This window comes from Zootoca vivipara, chromosome 5, assembly GCF_965207765.1.
Source record: "Zootoca vivipara chromosome 5, rZooViv2.hap1.1, whole genome shotgun sequence".
NCBI classification, from domain to species: Eukaryota; Metazoa; Chordata; class Lepidosauria; order Squamata; family Lacertidae; genus Zootoca; species Zootoca vivipara.
In genome coordinates, this window is record NC_142588.1 from 82,955,169 (window position 1) to 82,971,895 (window position 16,727).

At 47.6% G+C, this 16,727-nt stretch overlaps 1 protein-coding gene across 2 annotated transcripts in view; it reads left to right on the forward strand.

The window, feature by feature from the left end:
* Window positions 1-225: 225 nt before the first annotated feature.
* Window positions 226-16,727, forward strand: part of TMEM212 (transmembrane protein 212) — an 89,173-nt gene continuing 72,671 nt past the window's right edge. The window contains exons 1-6 of one of the 2 annotated variants that reach the window (XR_015950047.1): window positions 226-439; window positions 3,525-3,584; window positions 5,470-5,793; window positions 6,553-6,663; window positions 11,767-11,906; window positions 13,650-13,734. Coding sequence is in view for 1 of the 2 variants with exons in the window: in XM_035133807.3 (XP_034989698.2) it covers window positions 275-439; window positions 3,525-3,584; window positions 5,470-5,793; window positions 6,553-6,585 (582 nt within the window). In the remaining variant the exon portion in view is untranslated. Of the gene's footprint in view, window positions 440-3,524; window positions 3,585-5,469; window positions 5,794-6,552; window positions 7,487-11,766; window positions 11,907-13,649; window positions 13,735-16,727 lie in introns of those variants that run through there. The other variant, XM_035133807.3, reaches the window with a different exon arrangement.

Here is a 16,727-nt window from a genome sequence, read left to right on the forward strand (position 1 = left end):
CCTGGAAAATAGGGACACTTGGAGGGTTTGCTACACTCTCTGTGGGAATCCCCACCCCACCCCCAGACACAAAGTTGTGCGCAAGGGATGGATCATATTCTTTATAGGGTGTACTAAGAGGCTTTGCTGTCCGAATCTTTTTCAATGCCTTGGGTGTGTTTCATTAAAGGAAGCAAACAACGAGAAAGTATCGTGACTACCGTCTCCAAGACGCTTGGTGTGCCCAGGCTCCTATTGCAAAACCTTGGTGCAAGCAGAGAGCGAGAAGCTCATAATGAACGCAGGCTGCCTTTTTGTGGTGACTGGAAGAATGCTGATTTCCTTTGGGATTCTAAGCATCGTCTCTGGAATTATTGCCTTCTTCCCTGTTCTGTCCTATAAACCGTGGTTTGCTGGATGGAGCGTTCGCATTGCTTCTCCCATCTGGAGCGGAGCTTTGGTAGGCAGAACTGAATTATATCTAAATTTATATAGCTGTATGACTGGGAAAGGTTAGTAATGTTGCTGCTGATCAGCCTCGTTGCTGACATATAATCTGGAACCTTTTAAGGTTCTGGAATTTCTAGAATGGGTGAAAGAAATCCTTGCCGAGTGTAATCTACATGGCTGGTAGCCATTGATAGGCCTCTATCACAAGATGAGGCACATACAATTTGAATGGCTATGTCCATGAACCTTGGGGGGGGCTGGCCCCCTCAAATATTTTCTTGGGGGCAATGGGAGCTCGCCCCCCCCATAATTTGGCTCCTATGTGAGAGAGGGTGAATGCACATAGCTACAGACATCTCCCCTGAATTTTCCATATCGATTTGAAATATCCCACCCAATCGCCAACCTCTGGACTATACTTCTACTAGTGGAATTCAGCCCGTTTAAAAATGGGCGCTAGAACGCTGCTCTGTGCAGCGCCGGCATGGGACGGAGCTTCAGAGGTCTCCGAAGCCCCGTCTCATGCCGGCGCTGCGTGCCGAGGCGGCGGGGGGGAGGAGCGCTTCTCCCCCCCGCCTCCTCGCCGCGCACCTCCCGCATGAGACGGGGCTTCGGAGAAGGTCTCCGAAGCCCCGTCCCATGTCAGCGCTGCTTGGTGAGGCGGCGGGGGGGAGCGCTTCTCCTCCCCCCCCCGCCGCCTCGCCGCGCACGCCAAGCCAGTCCCCGAGCCAAAGTGCGGCGCGGCGGGTGCTTTTCGCCGTTTGCCTCCCCCTTCGCTCCGGGAAGGCAAACGGCGAAAAGCCCCCGCCGCGCCGCACTTCGGCTCGGGGACTGGCTTAGTGGCGGCGGGAAAAAGGGGAGGAATTCCTTCCCTTCTTCCCGCCGCCGCCAAGCCAAAGCTGGCTTCCCTCGGCGCCCGCTGCCGCTTCGGCTTCCTCGGGGAAGGCAAGCAGGCGGGCTGTCTACCTGCTTGTGTTCGCCGAGGAAGCGCAGTCCCATGCCGGCGGTGCGCAGCAAAGCTGCCGGAGGGGCGCTTCTTTCCCCCGCTGCCTCACCGCGCACCTCCAGCATGAGACTGGGCTTCGGAGCGGCAGTTGGCGGAGCGGCGGTTGGCCGTTGTCCCTCCGTCCAATCCCTGTGTCTCTGGGGGACATGCGCAGTGACCCAGGGACACACGGGACAGCTTGGACGCAGGGACAACTTGGACTTTATTATATAGGATGTTATTTTGGAAGCCTTTGGCCTGGACTGAATGTTCTCTGACTGCGCAAGCATACGGGAAAGAATCGCGGCTGTACAATATGACATCGTATGCAAGAGCTCCATGGTTGTGCAGCCGGTTGTTGCGACAGGAAGTGCAGGATCAGGGCAATCCATTGCACAGCCAGCCACAAGAACCAAACTGGCTTCTTTCGCACAAGCCATTTTTGCTGAGGGCAACTAGGACACCGTTAAGGGCTTTGAAGCAGTCTTGGATCCCTCCTCTCCCTTTGTGTTTAGAGATGAAAACAAAATGTTAGGGCTCGAGGGGAGAAAAAGCAACAACATTATCCGTAAACAAGTGCGCAGTTTTGCAAAGTTTGGGATAGAAAACAAGGTTGCTGGGCAGCACATTTGCAGCAAAGTTGAAATTGATCATGTAACAGTTGAAACTCCCCGGCTGGAGTTGGCCCACTTCTGAGGATGAACTAATCCCTCCTGGCTCTGTTTCTCCCTGTTCCCTCCACCACATGTGTAAATTGAGGGAGTCTCGCTTGGAAAAAGCAGATGGGAAAAGAGGTTTGGCCACTCTTGCCTCCTACATTGACTCGTCCCAGTGTTGCTGTGTTATTTGTTCTGGCTAGAACCCCTCTTGGACCCTGTGCAACCTTTCTTCCTTTCTTTCTGCCTGATGAATTTTGCCAACCGTTCCCCACAACTCCAGATTAGCCTTCCCCAACCTGGCGCCCTCCAGATGTTTTGGACTACAGCATCCATCAGCCCCAGCCAGCACAGTTTCTCCAGATGTTTCTGCTTTCGTTCCTGGGAACTCTCTACACTAGTACATGGTGCCAAGACCTCAATTTCAGGCTCCTTTTGCTTAAGAACTCTCTTCAAACTTCTGTTCTCAGAGGGAAGGGCTGGGGAAGTTGTGCTCCACACTGTGTGTTATGGAGTTCCACAGGGGTCTGTATTGCCCTTGCATGCTTTATTTATTAAATTTATATCCTGCCCTGCATCCCAAGAGAGCTCAGGGGGAGAGGGCAAGCAGCAAGCAATACTACAGTTAAATTGTTTTTAAAGCATATTTAATACGATTCCAATACAGATGCAGTCTGGGAAGATCTCAGCTTAAAAAGCTTCTTGAAAGAGGAAACTGCTTGAAACTGTTGGGGAACTTCATCCAAAGGCTTGGGCTGCAGGGGCGGGGTGGTGGCGGCGGGGGTGGGAATCAGTCAATTTTCAGTTTCTCATTTTTCCAATCTGAAACTCTGTTCTCTGCATTTTTCCAGCAATTCAGGGTTTGCTTGCTTTAAGAAAAAATGTTCGCAAAGATTCTTCAACCATTTTGGTGCAAATTTCTTTTCCTAAACATATTTTTGTACTCAGTTTAAACAAACCTACGCATTTTTTGCAAGCAATTTCTCCTAACGTCATGCATTTTTCGTATGCAATTTTCACTAGCATGTTCACTTTCATGCACATTATCCACTAGTAAATGCATTTCTGTAAACATTATTTGGCTGGAGAACTGCATCGCAAAATCTGGGAATGCAGGAAACCTTTGCCCAACATGGGGCTCAAACCCACGACCCTGAAATTAAGAGTCTCATGCTTTGCCAACTGAGCTATCCTTTATGCCAGCTTTGTGTGCATAGGATTTACTCCCTTAAACAGGATCTATCTGTCCTATAGTAGTAGCCTATAGAAGGGCTTTCTTAAAAATAGAATGAATTATTTTTCATCAGCTTCTGTCTTTGCATGCTACATATAGTGGATTTGTGATTTTTTTTAAGGAGTCTGTTTTGCAAAGTCCTTTGGAGAGAACAAAGGCCTATTAACATTACTAACTTTATTATGTGTAACCATATGTTTTCCCCTCTGTCTGTCTACAGGCTGTTATTGCAGGTGTACTCATTGCTCTGGCTGAGAAACAATGGACCCAGAGATACCTGGTAAATTTATGTGGTTATTCTATACAGTGCCACATTTTAGGCAGCAGGCAGGCAGAGTTAATCCAGGCATAGGCTCTCGAGAGGAAGAAAAGGCACACAGCTGTAGCCTTAAGCTACAGATCAGATAAAGAATACAGGGTTTAAAGCAGGCACACTTTAAAACATTCTACCAGATTTACAAGACTGAGCAGGATCCAGAGATATTTCCTGACTTGAAAGAAGGGAATGTTGTTAGAACCAATAAAATCCATCAAACTAGTGGAACCTTCTTATTTTTAAAAAAATTATTTTTCAGTTTCCTTGATATATGGAAAGTGCATAAATAATAACCCCATCCTCGCAAAATGATCCTTATGGGTTTTTTGCAGGTTTAGGTACATCTCTTGTTCTGCCATAACAAAAGGTGGTTGTTGTTTTGAAGAAAGAGGTTATACCTTACTTTACCCCCAACAAATGCCCCATAAACAATGCATATGTTGTTGTTTTGCAGTGCTACCCTCCCCTGCCATTTATTGTTAATGTTTACTGATTTGCTTTAATTAGTATTGCTGTCATAAAGGCTTTTTAGTATCCTTTTTTTAAAATAAACTATAAACTGCCTTCAGGAAGCAGAGCTGGGGCAGACTTCCTCTGAGACCCTGGTTAAGTTAGAGGAGTCAATAAAGAAGGTTGTGTACACACCATAACTTTAAAGCACATACGAAGCAAATTTTTCTCCTTCAAAGAATTCTAGGCTCTAGAGTTTGCTAAGGATTTCTGGGAATTGTGAGGGGGTAAACCGCAGTGCCCAGACTTCTTTGAGGGCAGCCAGCATTGTGATAATAATAATAATAATAATAATAATAATAATAATAATAATAATAATAATAATAATAATTTATTATTTATACCCCGCCCATCTGGCCGGGTTCCCCCAGCCACTCTGGGCGGCTTCCAACAAAACAAAAATTCTAAAATACAGAAATCCATCAAACATTAAAAGCTTCCCTAAACAGGGCTGCCTTGAGATGCCTTCTAAAGGTCTGGTAATTGTTGTTCTCTTTGACCTCTAGTGGGAGGGCATTCCACAGGGTGGGTGCCACTACCGAGAAGGCCCTCTGCATGGTTCCCTGTAACTTGGCTTCTCGTAGTGAGGGAACCGCCAGAAGGCCCTCGGAGCTGGACCTCAGTATCCGGGCAGAACGATGGGGGTGGAGACGCTCCTTCAGGTATACCGGACCGAGGCCGTTTAGGGCTTTAAAGGTCAACACCAACACTTTGAATTGTGCTTGGAAACGTACTGGGAGCCAATGTAGGTCTTTCAGGACCGGTGTTATGTGGTCTCGGCAGCCGCTCCCAGTCACCAGTCTAGCTTCCGGGTCACCTTCAAAGGTAGCCCCACGTAGAGCGCACTGCAGTAGTCCAAGCGGGAGATAACTAGAGCATGCACCACTCTGGAGAGACAGTCAGTGGGCAGGTAGGGACTCAGCCTGCGTTCCAGATGGAGCTGATAAACAGCTGCCTTGGACACAGAGTTGACCTGTGCCTCCATGGACAGCTGTGAGTCTAAACTGACTCCCAGGCTGCGTACCTGGTCTTTCAGGGGCACAGTTACCCCATTCAGGACCAGGGAGTCCTCCACACCCGCCCGCCTCCTGTCCCCCACAAACAGTACTTCTGTCTTGTCAGGATTCAAATGTGCCTTAAAAGTATAGTCCGTACACAGTCTAAGAGAGATGGTTTGCAGCATTATACTGTTCTAGGATCGCAGTAAGATTGCTACAAAGGAGTCTGGGTTTGTAGGGGGGAAAGGTTAGGGCAGATTCACACCATTCCTCAGTCTAAAGCACGTAATATATCTCTGCCATTAGCCAGATATGACAAGATGCTTCTGTTTCCATTCCAGTGGGAAGCCGCTTTCACCTTTGGCATCTTGAACATCATCAGCTCTCCGGTTCAAGGTGCCATCGCCTTTGCATCCCTCCTTCTTGGACCTTATTGCTACTACTCTTTTGCTGGAGTTTCGGGTACGAACTACCTCGGTTATGCTGTCCTTTTGCCCTTTCCTTATGGCAAGTATTCTTCCCTGTGCAAGGACCCTGCGGGCTACGAGTGGTACCACCTGGCGCTGCAGGTACTAGACGCTTGCTCCAGTCTTGCCATGCTCTCGGCATCCTTGGCCATTGTGATCAAACTCACAGCAAGGCTGCTCCAGTTTGGACACTTAAATGTGAGTATTACTCAGTGGCAGGGAAGTAATGATTAAGAGCAGCATATAAGTATTCTTATTTGTTTGTTTCGTTTATTCCATTTAATGCTCATCTTTTATTTCATTGCATTTATATCCTTTCTCCATGGAGCTTTCGGTTTCCCCCTTTCCCCACAACAACCCTGTGAGGTAGGTTAGGCTGAGAAGCAGTGATTGGCCCAAGCTTCGTGGTGGAGCAAGGATTTGAACCCTGGCCTCCAAGGAGCTCAAGGTGGCATACTTCTTCTTTGTTTTATCCTCACAACAACCCTGCGAAGTAGATTAGGCTGAGAGATTGTGACAGGCCCAACGTCAAGCAGAAGTTTCCCAGGTTCTGGCCCAACACACTAACCACTACGCTACATTCAGGGCCGTCTTAAGCGCCCCGGCGCCGTGGAGCAACGGATCCCTCCGGCGCCCCCCCGCCCCGTTTCCCAGCGCGGTGGGTGGGTGGGTGGGCGGGCGCCGCTGCGCAGCGGGCGGGCAGGCACAGCACGGTTGCCGTGGGTGCAGCTGCGCGGCGAACCGGCGGACCGGCCAGCCAGCGGGTGGGAGCAGCTCGCGGCGCCCTCCTGGCGGGCCGGCGCCGTGGTGCCCTGCGCCACCCAGCCTGGCCGTAGGGCCGGCCCTGGCTACATTGGAAGTTGTTTGTTCGGATTTTATCCTGGTCATTGGGCCTGCAAAACATTGTGACCCAGCATACCAGGCACTGCCCACTAACGGTGTATCATCTCCATACAGGGAGAAGCTAACAAGGAAAGACAACCGAGCTGAGCTGCCACATCACATGGGTTTCAGGCTGCATTTATAGCCTGGAGGACGTCAGGGGCTGCCAGCATTAGAAGCAGAAAGGTATCATTCTTGTAGGTTGCTGTCTTGTGTGGCGATCTCTCTCCTACAGGGTTGGACTATCCCCTGAAAGCTAAAGGATTCCTAGGCTTCAAATTGACATTGCCAACCCAAGCTTCCCATTGGCTCCCACTGACCTGGAAGGGCTATAAACACCTCCAGGACATGACACACAGAGGTGGAAGGGACCACGTGGAGCATTCTAGTCCAGCCCCCTGTAATGCAGAAATCTTTCACCCAACGTGGGGCTCAAACCCACAACTTTGAGATGAAAGGTCTCATGCTTGACAGTGGATCTCAAGTTGCGAAGGGCTGGTCTAATGTTACCGGAACTGAATCATCTTTGGTTGGCTGTTAGTATGCAAATCCCTTAACAGCTTGTGACCACTTTGCACATAATAATCGTTCCACAGTTGTACGAAATCAATCTTTTAGCAGCAGCTACACTGTGGAACTCCCTGCCCTTTGACACCAAGCCAGTGCCTTTGCTATTCTCTTTCCAGTACTTGCTTAAAAACTTTTTTGTTTAGGCAAGCTGATCCAATCATGTAGAAGTTACATGGGTTTCAGTCTGTTTTTAGTTCATTGCTGATTTTAACTGGTTTTTTTAAAAAAAACAAACAAACACACACACATTTGAAAATACCTATTTTTAACTGTCTTCCGTTGATAATTTTAACAGTGTGGTTTTTTTTTGTTTGTTTGTTTTTTGTAAACTGCTTCGATGTTTTATTACAATCAAGTGGTGTATAATTTTTGTTAAAAAAATAAAATACCGGTAGAAATAAACATGGGGTCCAGTGTTCTGGGACTACTTCTGCTAAAATGTGCCGCAACTTAACTGTATCTTTTGTGTGTGTGACGATGAATGGCTTTTGGCAAATTAATCTGACTAATTGACAGGTCCCTCTGCTGCCAAATCCTCAGGATTGTGCTCTAAGTTAACTTAGGGAATGGCCACACACTCCTCCTGGCTTGCTGAAATCACTGCACCTGAGATTTGAAGATCTCTTCTTTGTCTAGCAGCCCTTTAACTGAACCTGGGAATGCTGGCCAAACCCCAGATCTAGTTTGGCCACTATCTCCTGGGGCAAAAGAAGACTGAATTCACTTTATTTGTTAGGATGCCCTTATTAAATAGGAAAACAAGGCAAAACACTATTGCTTCCATTTATCTGGGGCATGTGGAGGAAGAAAAGCTTGACGAGGACACTTTTGAGTTAAAGAGATGGGCGTTTGGAAACGAGGACGGGAAATCTGCAGTGCAGAAAAGCAGGCAGCTGTTTACATCTCCCAGAGGCCTTATTTATATTGTTCCTAAATTTTCTGTCCTCTCTGGTCTCATCAGAGGACCTCAGCTGACACTTTGCCATTACCAGGGTCACTGGTTTCTCCTCTGCCCCCCCCTTTTCCTGCTCCAGCTGCAGGATTAACCCTCTGCCTCTCTCGTCGCCGGCCATGCAATGTGAACCCTGCGGCCGCCGCTCCTGCCCTTGAAGCCAAGCGCTGGGCTTAAGTGCCTTGAAAGGCAGGATACTCCATCTCTCACATGACTGAGCATCAGGTTGCCAAACAGCCTGTGATGAGATGAGGCGCTCAGGAGGAGCTCGAGAACTTAACTGCAGCAGATGGTTTGTACTGCGGCTGCTATCTGCCCTATCAGCTGGTTGGGGGCTGATCTGGACCTAGACGGTGCCAGGTTCACTGGGGGTGGTGGTAGTGCTGAAGCAGTGAGCCGCTGTTGCTTACTGGAAGGGAGATGAGGAAGAGAGGCGGGGTGGTGCAAATGCACCAGTGCTGCTTAGCTGGAGAGAGAGGGGTGGTGCAAACAGGCAGCAGCAATGCATCTGCTGGGCAGCTAGCACGGCAATTGCTGAGCAACCTCTGGGAAATGTCAGAGGCAATGGCATGGGGCTACATAACCCAGCATCCTCCGCAGAAAAATTATGATATGAATGTCTATTTCTGCAGCGTGGGAAGGTCTCTTCCAGATGTTAATTGCTTTCATTTTGGCAACAGGGATGCTGGGAGATGTCGCCCCAGCCCCTTCCCCATACGGAAACAGCAACTTAAAAGGGTCCGTCGCAGCCTTTCTGCTGTTGCAATCCCATACCCTAAATGCCCCCTGTTTTTATCCGAGGAATGTTGGAGGGTACTCTAGCCCCGACTTTGAGCTCTTCCTGGGCACACCCCATCTCAGGAGACCTGTTGATTCCCACCCCATAAGTGCAAGCTGCCGTGCTCGGTGTCTTATTGATGAGCCAGGATCAGATCTCTTCCTGCTGCCGGGTGCGACAAGGGTTAAAGCAGCCGCATTTCACCACCCAGCCTGTGTAGCGACTGCCACTGAATTGAGTTAACGCACATCGCAACTCGACACCGAGATGCCAGGGCAAAGGTCAACATTGGGCTCTCTGGAGCACGTTAGTGACCTGGTGCTGTCTCGGCTTGCAGGGGGGAAATCAACACAGTAATGAAGGTTTTGCACTCCACTTGAGCTCTTGCTGAAGCCCTTGCTCAAGCCATAGCTGCCAAGTTATCCCTTTTTTAAAGGGATTTTCCCTTATGCTGAATAGGCTTCCTCGCGAGAAAAGGGAAAACTTGGCAGCTATGGCTCAAGCTATCTGGAATGATGGACTCAAAGGGGTGGCATCTGAGTGCATCTCCTCCACCTTTTCCAGCTCAGGGTGCAAGATGAGTTGCTCCAAAACCCATCTTTATGCTCCAGAGGGTCAACAATGTGCATAGCTGCCAAGTTTTCCCTTTTCTCGCGAGGAAGCCTATTCAGCATAATGGAAAATCCCTTTAAAAAAAGGATAACTTGGCAGCTATGACAATGTGCTTGCATTGTGGTGGCTCAGGCAAGAGAGAAAATGGAGCCACTTACGATAGATTTAATAATATATTAGCGAAGAAGCGAGACACTTTCACGGGGCCTTGCGATGTAACCTGCTTATGAGGGTTTGGAGGCTAAACTGCATGGCATGCATTTAGTTGCAGCTCGACATGCACATGTTTTTGTTTTGTAGATGTTACTCAATAAAAAAGATTGAGGGGGCCCAAGCAGCCTCGGCTCCCTGGAGCCGGCACCTGGGACACGGACCCATTGTTTGCCATCACCAGTTCCCAGGCTCCTGTTGCTTCCTACCTCCCTTCTCAGTTGGCCTGTGATCTTACCCTCCAACATTTCTCCGATGAAAATAGGGATGGGCTAAGGAAAATCAGGACATTCCGGGATCAAATCAGATTCTGTGATCTACACCTGTGTGTTCTCACTCCACTGAGTTTTTAAAGGTCAGATTTTCTGAGCTCAGGAAAGAAGGAAGCCGAGGAGAGGGCAAAATGAGAAGGGAATGTTTTGTTTACAGTGCCATCCAGATGCACCGGAATAGCCTCCACACTGATCTATGATTGCCAGAGTTCCCTGGCAAGAAAGGGGTTGGTTGTTAAATCACCCTGTACACTGCAGCTCTCTTAAGAGGGACATGGGTCTCATAAGCAGTCTCAGCACCTGTAAATAGGTGAGTTCCTCTGTCTTGATCTTACTCTGTTTCCCAACACCCACTCCGTGAGGGTTGGCGAACCTGCACCTGATTTCATGCCACTCTTAGCCTAATTTCATGCAAGTGGGGAAAGTCCAGGTGGGAGAGAAAGATGACAAGTAGGGTTGCCAGACTCAATAGATTGCCCTGCTCTCTTTTGAGTCTGGAAACCTTAAAGAGAAACCAGCAGACCCTTTGTTTAATTTCCAAGCAGGGCCATTAAGGCGAACTAGGCAGTTGCCTAGGGCGCCAAAATGGAGGGGGCGCTGGTGTGTCTCCCCACTCGCAAACGCTCTCTCTGCCACCGCCGCTTTCACTCCTGCTGCTGCTTGCTGCTGCAGAAGCGCTTTCCTGCAATGCCCTGCAGGGGGCGCCGCACGATGGAGCCAGAAATCAGGGTGTGTGTGTGTGCTCAAACCAATCAATCGAAGCAGACGGGGGAACCTGAGCACGCGCACACCCAGTTGTTAGGCAGACGGGTTTTAAAAAAGGAAAGGAAAAAAGAGTGAGCGGCCTTCGGGGCAGTGGAGGACACGCTCCACACTCCAGGCTCCTCCCCTCACGTGCCTCCTTGGCCAATCACCGAGCAGGAAGGCAGGGGGGGGGCACCAGAAGGTGATCTTGCCTAGGGCGCAAAAAAACCCTAGCACCGGCCCTGTCAAGCAAAGGGTCTGCTGGTTTCTCTTTAAGGTTTCCAGACTCAAAAGAGAGCAGGGCAATTAAAGGCACAGAAGTCCTGTCCTCTATTGAGTCTGGCAACCCTAATGACAAGAGTGGGAAAATTCTGCAACAAGCCAATACAGAGGGAGCAATGGGAAGATTTGGGAAAGCTCTCTGAAAGCGATCAATTCAGACTTCTGGCGAGGAGTAGAAAATGGAGTTGGGGTGGAAAGCTGAAATGGATGGTGTGATGGGAAATTATCACATCATATCTGTGGCAAAAGTGATCTGTCTCCAGACAGTCTCGTGCGGGGTGGGGGGAGAGAAAAAGTGGTGCCCCCCTCGAGAGAGATATTACCCTTGAGCAGAAAGCAGGTTTCTTATGCCCTATGTGGTTCTCCAAGGATGGAAGTTATCATCACACTAATATGCATAGGGGAAATTACTTTAAAAGACCAACTTGATCATCTCCGAGGGAGTCCAGCACACCCAATGGCTGCAGCGTCTTTCAAATTAATCTGCACAGAGGTGGGGAGGGAGGGGGAATGACTGCACAAGTATAGCCCAACAAACTCGTAAATCCCTCACCAATACGAGGTTCCCTTGGAAGGGGCTCTCAGCTTCCACACAAGGCAAGAGACACGTCAGAATGCTTTGGAAAAACCAAAATAACGATAGGCCAACAGCATGCAGATGACACTGACCAAAAAAAAAAAAAAGCGTCTGTGAAAAGCAGAGGGTGAACTTTTATGGCCGTGTGTGTACAGACCCTTAGGAACAGGGTGAGGTGCAGCTGGTGGGTGTACCTTTCAAAAGCAGGCTGTTCCCCCTCCTTCTTTTTCACCTGTCAACCACATGCTGCAAGTACAGTTTAATCTAAATATATGGCTCTGACCTTTTCAAGATCACAAGCTGTTGCTGCGCAAAGATCAAAGCTTCTGGAGTTTTGAAGTGGCGAGGCATCTCATTTCTATTGTTTGTCCAAGCTAACACACCTCTGTTGTGCACGCCGAGACCGTTCACACACCTACGGCAGCCCCCCAGGTGAGCATCCCACCCTCTAGGGTTGCATGTGTGTGTCTTTTGTGTGTGGCGAGTGTGTGCGTTGCAGGGTTGCTGCTGAGCCAGGGGGCCTAATCCGGCCTGCTGCTCGGTTTAATCTGGCTCCTGTGGCAGTATATGTCCTGGGGTAAAAAAAGCTCAACAACTTTGGTCGGCCCTCACGCATGTTCACTTCATCAAATCTGGCTCTCTTTGAAAAAAGTTTGGGTGTGATCTCTGAAAACATGGGGACTGTCTGGGTACTCTCCAAGCATTTACGTTTGTGAGCTGCCAAAACTATGCAACCATCATAATACGTATTTATTCAAGAGGGCCAAAGGTAGAACGGGAATAAGGTGTGAAAGGGTGGTTTAGTTCCAACTGGGGTTGTTAGGCCTTTAACTCCAGCAATCAATAAAGGAAAGTTTAACAGTTTAACAACGTATTTCTTTTCAGTGATTGTACTGAGCAGGATGCGAGGGTTTGCCCCAAGAGGCATCTTGTTGTTGTTGTTTAGTCGTTTAGTCGTGTCCGACTCTTCGTGACCCCATGGACCATAGCACGCCAGGCACTCCTGTCTTGCACTGCCTCCCGCAGTTTGGTCAAACTCATGTTCGTAGCTTCGAGAACACTGTCCAACCATCTCGTCCAATAAGAGGCATCTTATTGATATTTAAAATAAATTGTTTTTCTTCATAAGCAGCTAAAGGCAACAGGCATGGGGCTTTCCCAGTTTACCCCCCCCCCAACACCCCTGTGAGGTAGACTAGGCTGAGAGTGAGCGACTGGCCCAAGGTCATCCAGCAAACGTCACGAGTGAAGGGATATCCCCTGATCCTAAATAGCAAGTGGCTTTGTATATAAGCATTCACACGTCATTCCTATTCCTTTGCCCCATATATTGGATTGGCAGAATTGTGACCCATGTGTGTGTTTTTAATAAAGAATTCAGCAGCATATAATGAATTTTACGTAAGGGCCTTGAAGATAATGAGAAAAGTATCCACATGAGGACAACGTGAGGCTACCTCTTTATCCCTGCCAACAAATGTTTGCTGTCCGGACGGTAAAGCCCATCTGAGCCTTCTGTAAATGTATGTCCCTGTTCCATTTAAATTCCATTTGCTTCTACATTGAAGTCTCGGAGCACAAGAAGTGATTCCCCCCCCCCCGGATTATTTTACTACCTAAAAGAGTTCCAAAGGAGAAATGTTGTTGTCCACTGCATCGGCAATACACACAAAAATGTGCCCAAGACTGCAAGTTTGGTATTTTGGGTGGGGTGGGGGTCAGGGATTCAATTCATTTTGCATTTAAAGCTGGTTCTATGAAATCTGAACTTTCTGAAGCAAGGTGGGAACAGAAACACAGACAAATTCGTACTTATCTGAATTTTGCGGTGCAGTTCTCCAACCAAAATGAAAACATTAAATGGCCTAAAATATTAAATGGCCTAAAATAGCCTTTATTCCTCTGGTCTTGTTAGCTAATCTCTACCAACCTCTCTCCAATGACTACCAGTCTCTTTTGTCCATGAACAAGCATTCGCTTTTGTCCTATGCTGGCGAATGCTGAAACATTAATCCTTGAGGCCAGAGATAGTAATACTGTAACCTAAAAAAAACAAAACACCATCCTTATTAAAGACCCTCATTCAACCTTTTCCCTCTCTGAGACACCTGCTAATGATTTATTATTGACAAACTAGTTCCTGCCTTGACTCAACATCAAACTTTCCTCCGACAGCCCGTCCGTCGCAAGAATTTGTTCATCTGCTCTCATCTTTTGCCTGCAGGGCGATTGAGTTTAAAGTTGAACCACATGAAAGAAGGTAGCATTTATCAGCATTTACGGTGATATATACGCATGCATATATGTCTAATATGTTCCCCCCCCCCAAAAAAATGCAATTTTTGTGTAGCTTGTCTGATACTTAACTGAGAGCTAAGAACCTAAGAACAATTCTGTATGCGTGCAACGTGGGGAGGTGGGGAGCCGGTGGAAATGCACGAAAAAGATAATAATACAATGAAGTCATCGACGCTGGGGGGGGGGGTGAAATTCCTTCACAATGATCAAAGGTTTTTAAGGCTGTCTGCTAATGGCAACACTTTCCTAAAACAAAACAGAAAAATCCCTTTGAAGAAGACAACAGCTGAGTGAAGAAGAAGGCTCCAGTGAATGTGGTTCTTATAATATGCAGCTGCAGCCAGGGAGGGGGGCAGGGGGGGAGGGAGGGAGAAGCAGCAGCAAGCATGGCGCACCCTTGAAATATCAAAGCTTTTGCCGGGCATTGTGGCTAAGCCTGATCCAATTCTACAGAAAGGTGCTTGCAATTAAGGTGACTTCACTCCACCAAAAATAACCCCTAGTCATAGACTCCGTATGCCAGCTGTTTTAGAGATCAAAAGGAAACGCAGCTGAATCATGTCTTGCGCTTTTTGAGATACGAGAAACAGGGGGTAAAGGTGGGGACACTTAGATGACCGACTTTAGCTAAGTTTTACCCTGTTTCAGTTTGGAGCAGGGGGAGTTGGGGGGAGGGGGAAGCCTTGATAATAAAGAAACTCTTCATTGCTTAAGAGCACCGTCTGGTAGTTCCAAAACGACTGTTTGGCATCAGGTCTGGTAGATAAATGTTTATCTTGGCGCTATGAGGTGGATCTGTAATTTTAAGGCCTAGCGGCTTGATCACCCAGATCAAGAATTCAGGGCACCATACCACATGGAAACTATGGGGAAGCTCGTGGCAATTTCCCCCTTTTGTTTGCGAACCGTAACGTGTGAAGCCTACCAAGCAGCAACAGCTTTGCTAACCATAAACTCTCCGTGTGCTTTGGGCTCCTTCAAATGACCTGCTTATTGATTATTTTTATAATGATTACATTTGTATCCCACCTTCCCTCCAAGGAGCTCAAGTCTGTGTTCATGATTTCCCCCCTCTTTTGTTGTCACAACAACCCTGCCAGGTGGGGTGGCCTACAAAATTGTGACTGGCCCAGGGCCATGCAGTGAGCTTTCTGGTTGTGGGGATTGGAACCCTGGTCTCTCAGGTCCTAGTCCAATTCTCTAACCACTGTACTACACAGCTCTACACCACACTGCTTATTGATTATTCATCCTGACTGGGTTCCACAAAGTTTATGTGGATGTAAGATGATATCCTGTCCTTATTGAGCATTCCTTCTGATTTGTTTACAGGGAGGTTACACCACAAAAAGCCTTCCTCGTAATCTGCTAGTAGGGTGTTTATACATCTTCCTATTAATCATTTGCTTATTCCACACTGTTCAATGCATTTGCCTATCACTTCCCTGACCACAAAAAGGAGGTTTCTTTTTTTTAAAAAAAAAAGATTTGTTGCGCTACAACAGCAGACAGCTTTAATCCACAAAAATTGCACAAACCTCAATTTCCCGGTATGCACTTGAATTTCTCTGGCAAAATACTGAAAGTCTGGAGGTACCCGTTCAGTTTTTCAAACCCACGAGAACATTCCTTCTTTGTTCCCCTGGTTCTCTTTCCAAAGCTGATATCGTATACTTCCTCAAAAGCGCAGATTACCACACTAAATAATACTGATAACGCTAATAAAATGGCTCCATATTTAGGGGCCATTGGAGACAAATGGTTACAGTCTGCATGTGAGCCTTCAGAGGCTACCTCATGTTGGACCCTCCAAGTGAAGAAGAAGAGTTTGGATTAGATATCCAGCTTTATCACTACCCGAAGGAGTCTCAAAGCAGCTAACATTCTCCTTTCCCTTCCTCCTCCACAACAAACACTCTGTGAGGTGAGTGGGGCTGAGAGACTTCAGAGAAGTGTGACTAGCCCAAGGTCACCCAGCAGCTGCATGTGGAGGAACGGGGAAGCGAACCTGGTTCACCAGATTACGAGTCTACCACTCTTAACCACTACACCACACTGGCTCTGTGTCCTTATTTACAGTCCCGGATTTACGTTGTGCTTTCCCATAGGATGTCCTTATTTTCATTGGAGAAATGTTGGGATGCCCACATTTTCATCAGAGAAAGGTTGGGGTGTCCCTGTTTTCATCAGAGAAATGTTGGCGGATATGGAAAAGGGATTCAGAATAAGATGGACTGTTATCTGATCAACCGAGCAATTATTCTGTTCATTTCTTTTGGCGTGGGGCGGACAGACCTCATGCTTGTCAGATCTATTTGGTCTTTTACTGGACTTCGAAGCCCATCAAGCGAAGTCCAATGCAAAATGGCGACTCCAGGGTTGAGCCAGTGACCTGCTAGACTCCATATGCCATCCATGGGGGAGAGGCTGTGGCTCAGTGGTAGAGTGTCTGTCCTGCATTTGTCAGGTCCCAGGTTAAACTCCCCAGGTAGGGCTGGGAAGAACTTCTCATGAGGTGACATCTACTTGAGGGGTGTGTGTAAATGAATGATTCTGCTTTGTTTTGATGCAAGGCTTTGCATACAACCACGACCTCAAAGGAATCTCGTCTTTCTGCAACCCTTTTCAATCTGGGTAGGAAATGTAAGTTGTTCTGTTTTTGCATATTACCCTCTCTGGCTAAAAGCACAGATAATTTAGATGCATGGGAAGTCATAAATGTAATGAAATATCACTGTCAAATGCCTAAAATTGGAGGAGGTTCCTTGGCAAGCAATCTGCTGGGGATGGTAAAAACAGATAGGCGGAGAATTATATTTATTTACTTAAGGCTAGAGAAATATCAGGTTTCACTTGTAAACATGCAGAAATACCTTCAGGTGTTGAAAGGTTCTCATAGAATGATAGTTAAATAAACAGCTTGTAAAAATAATAACAATAATGAAATAAGCTAGG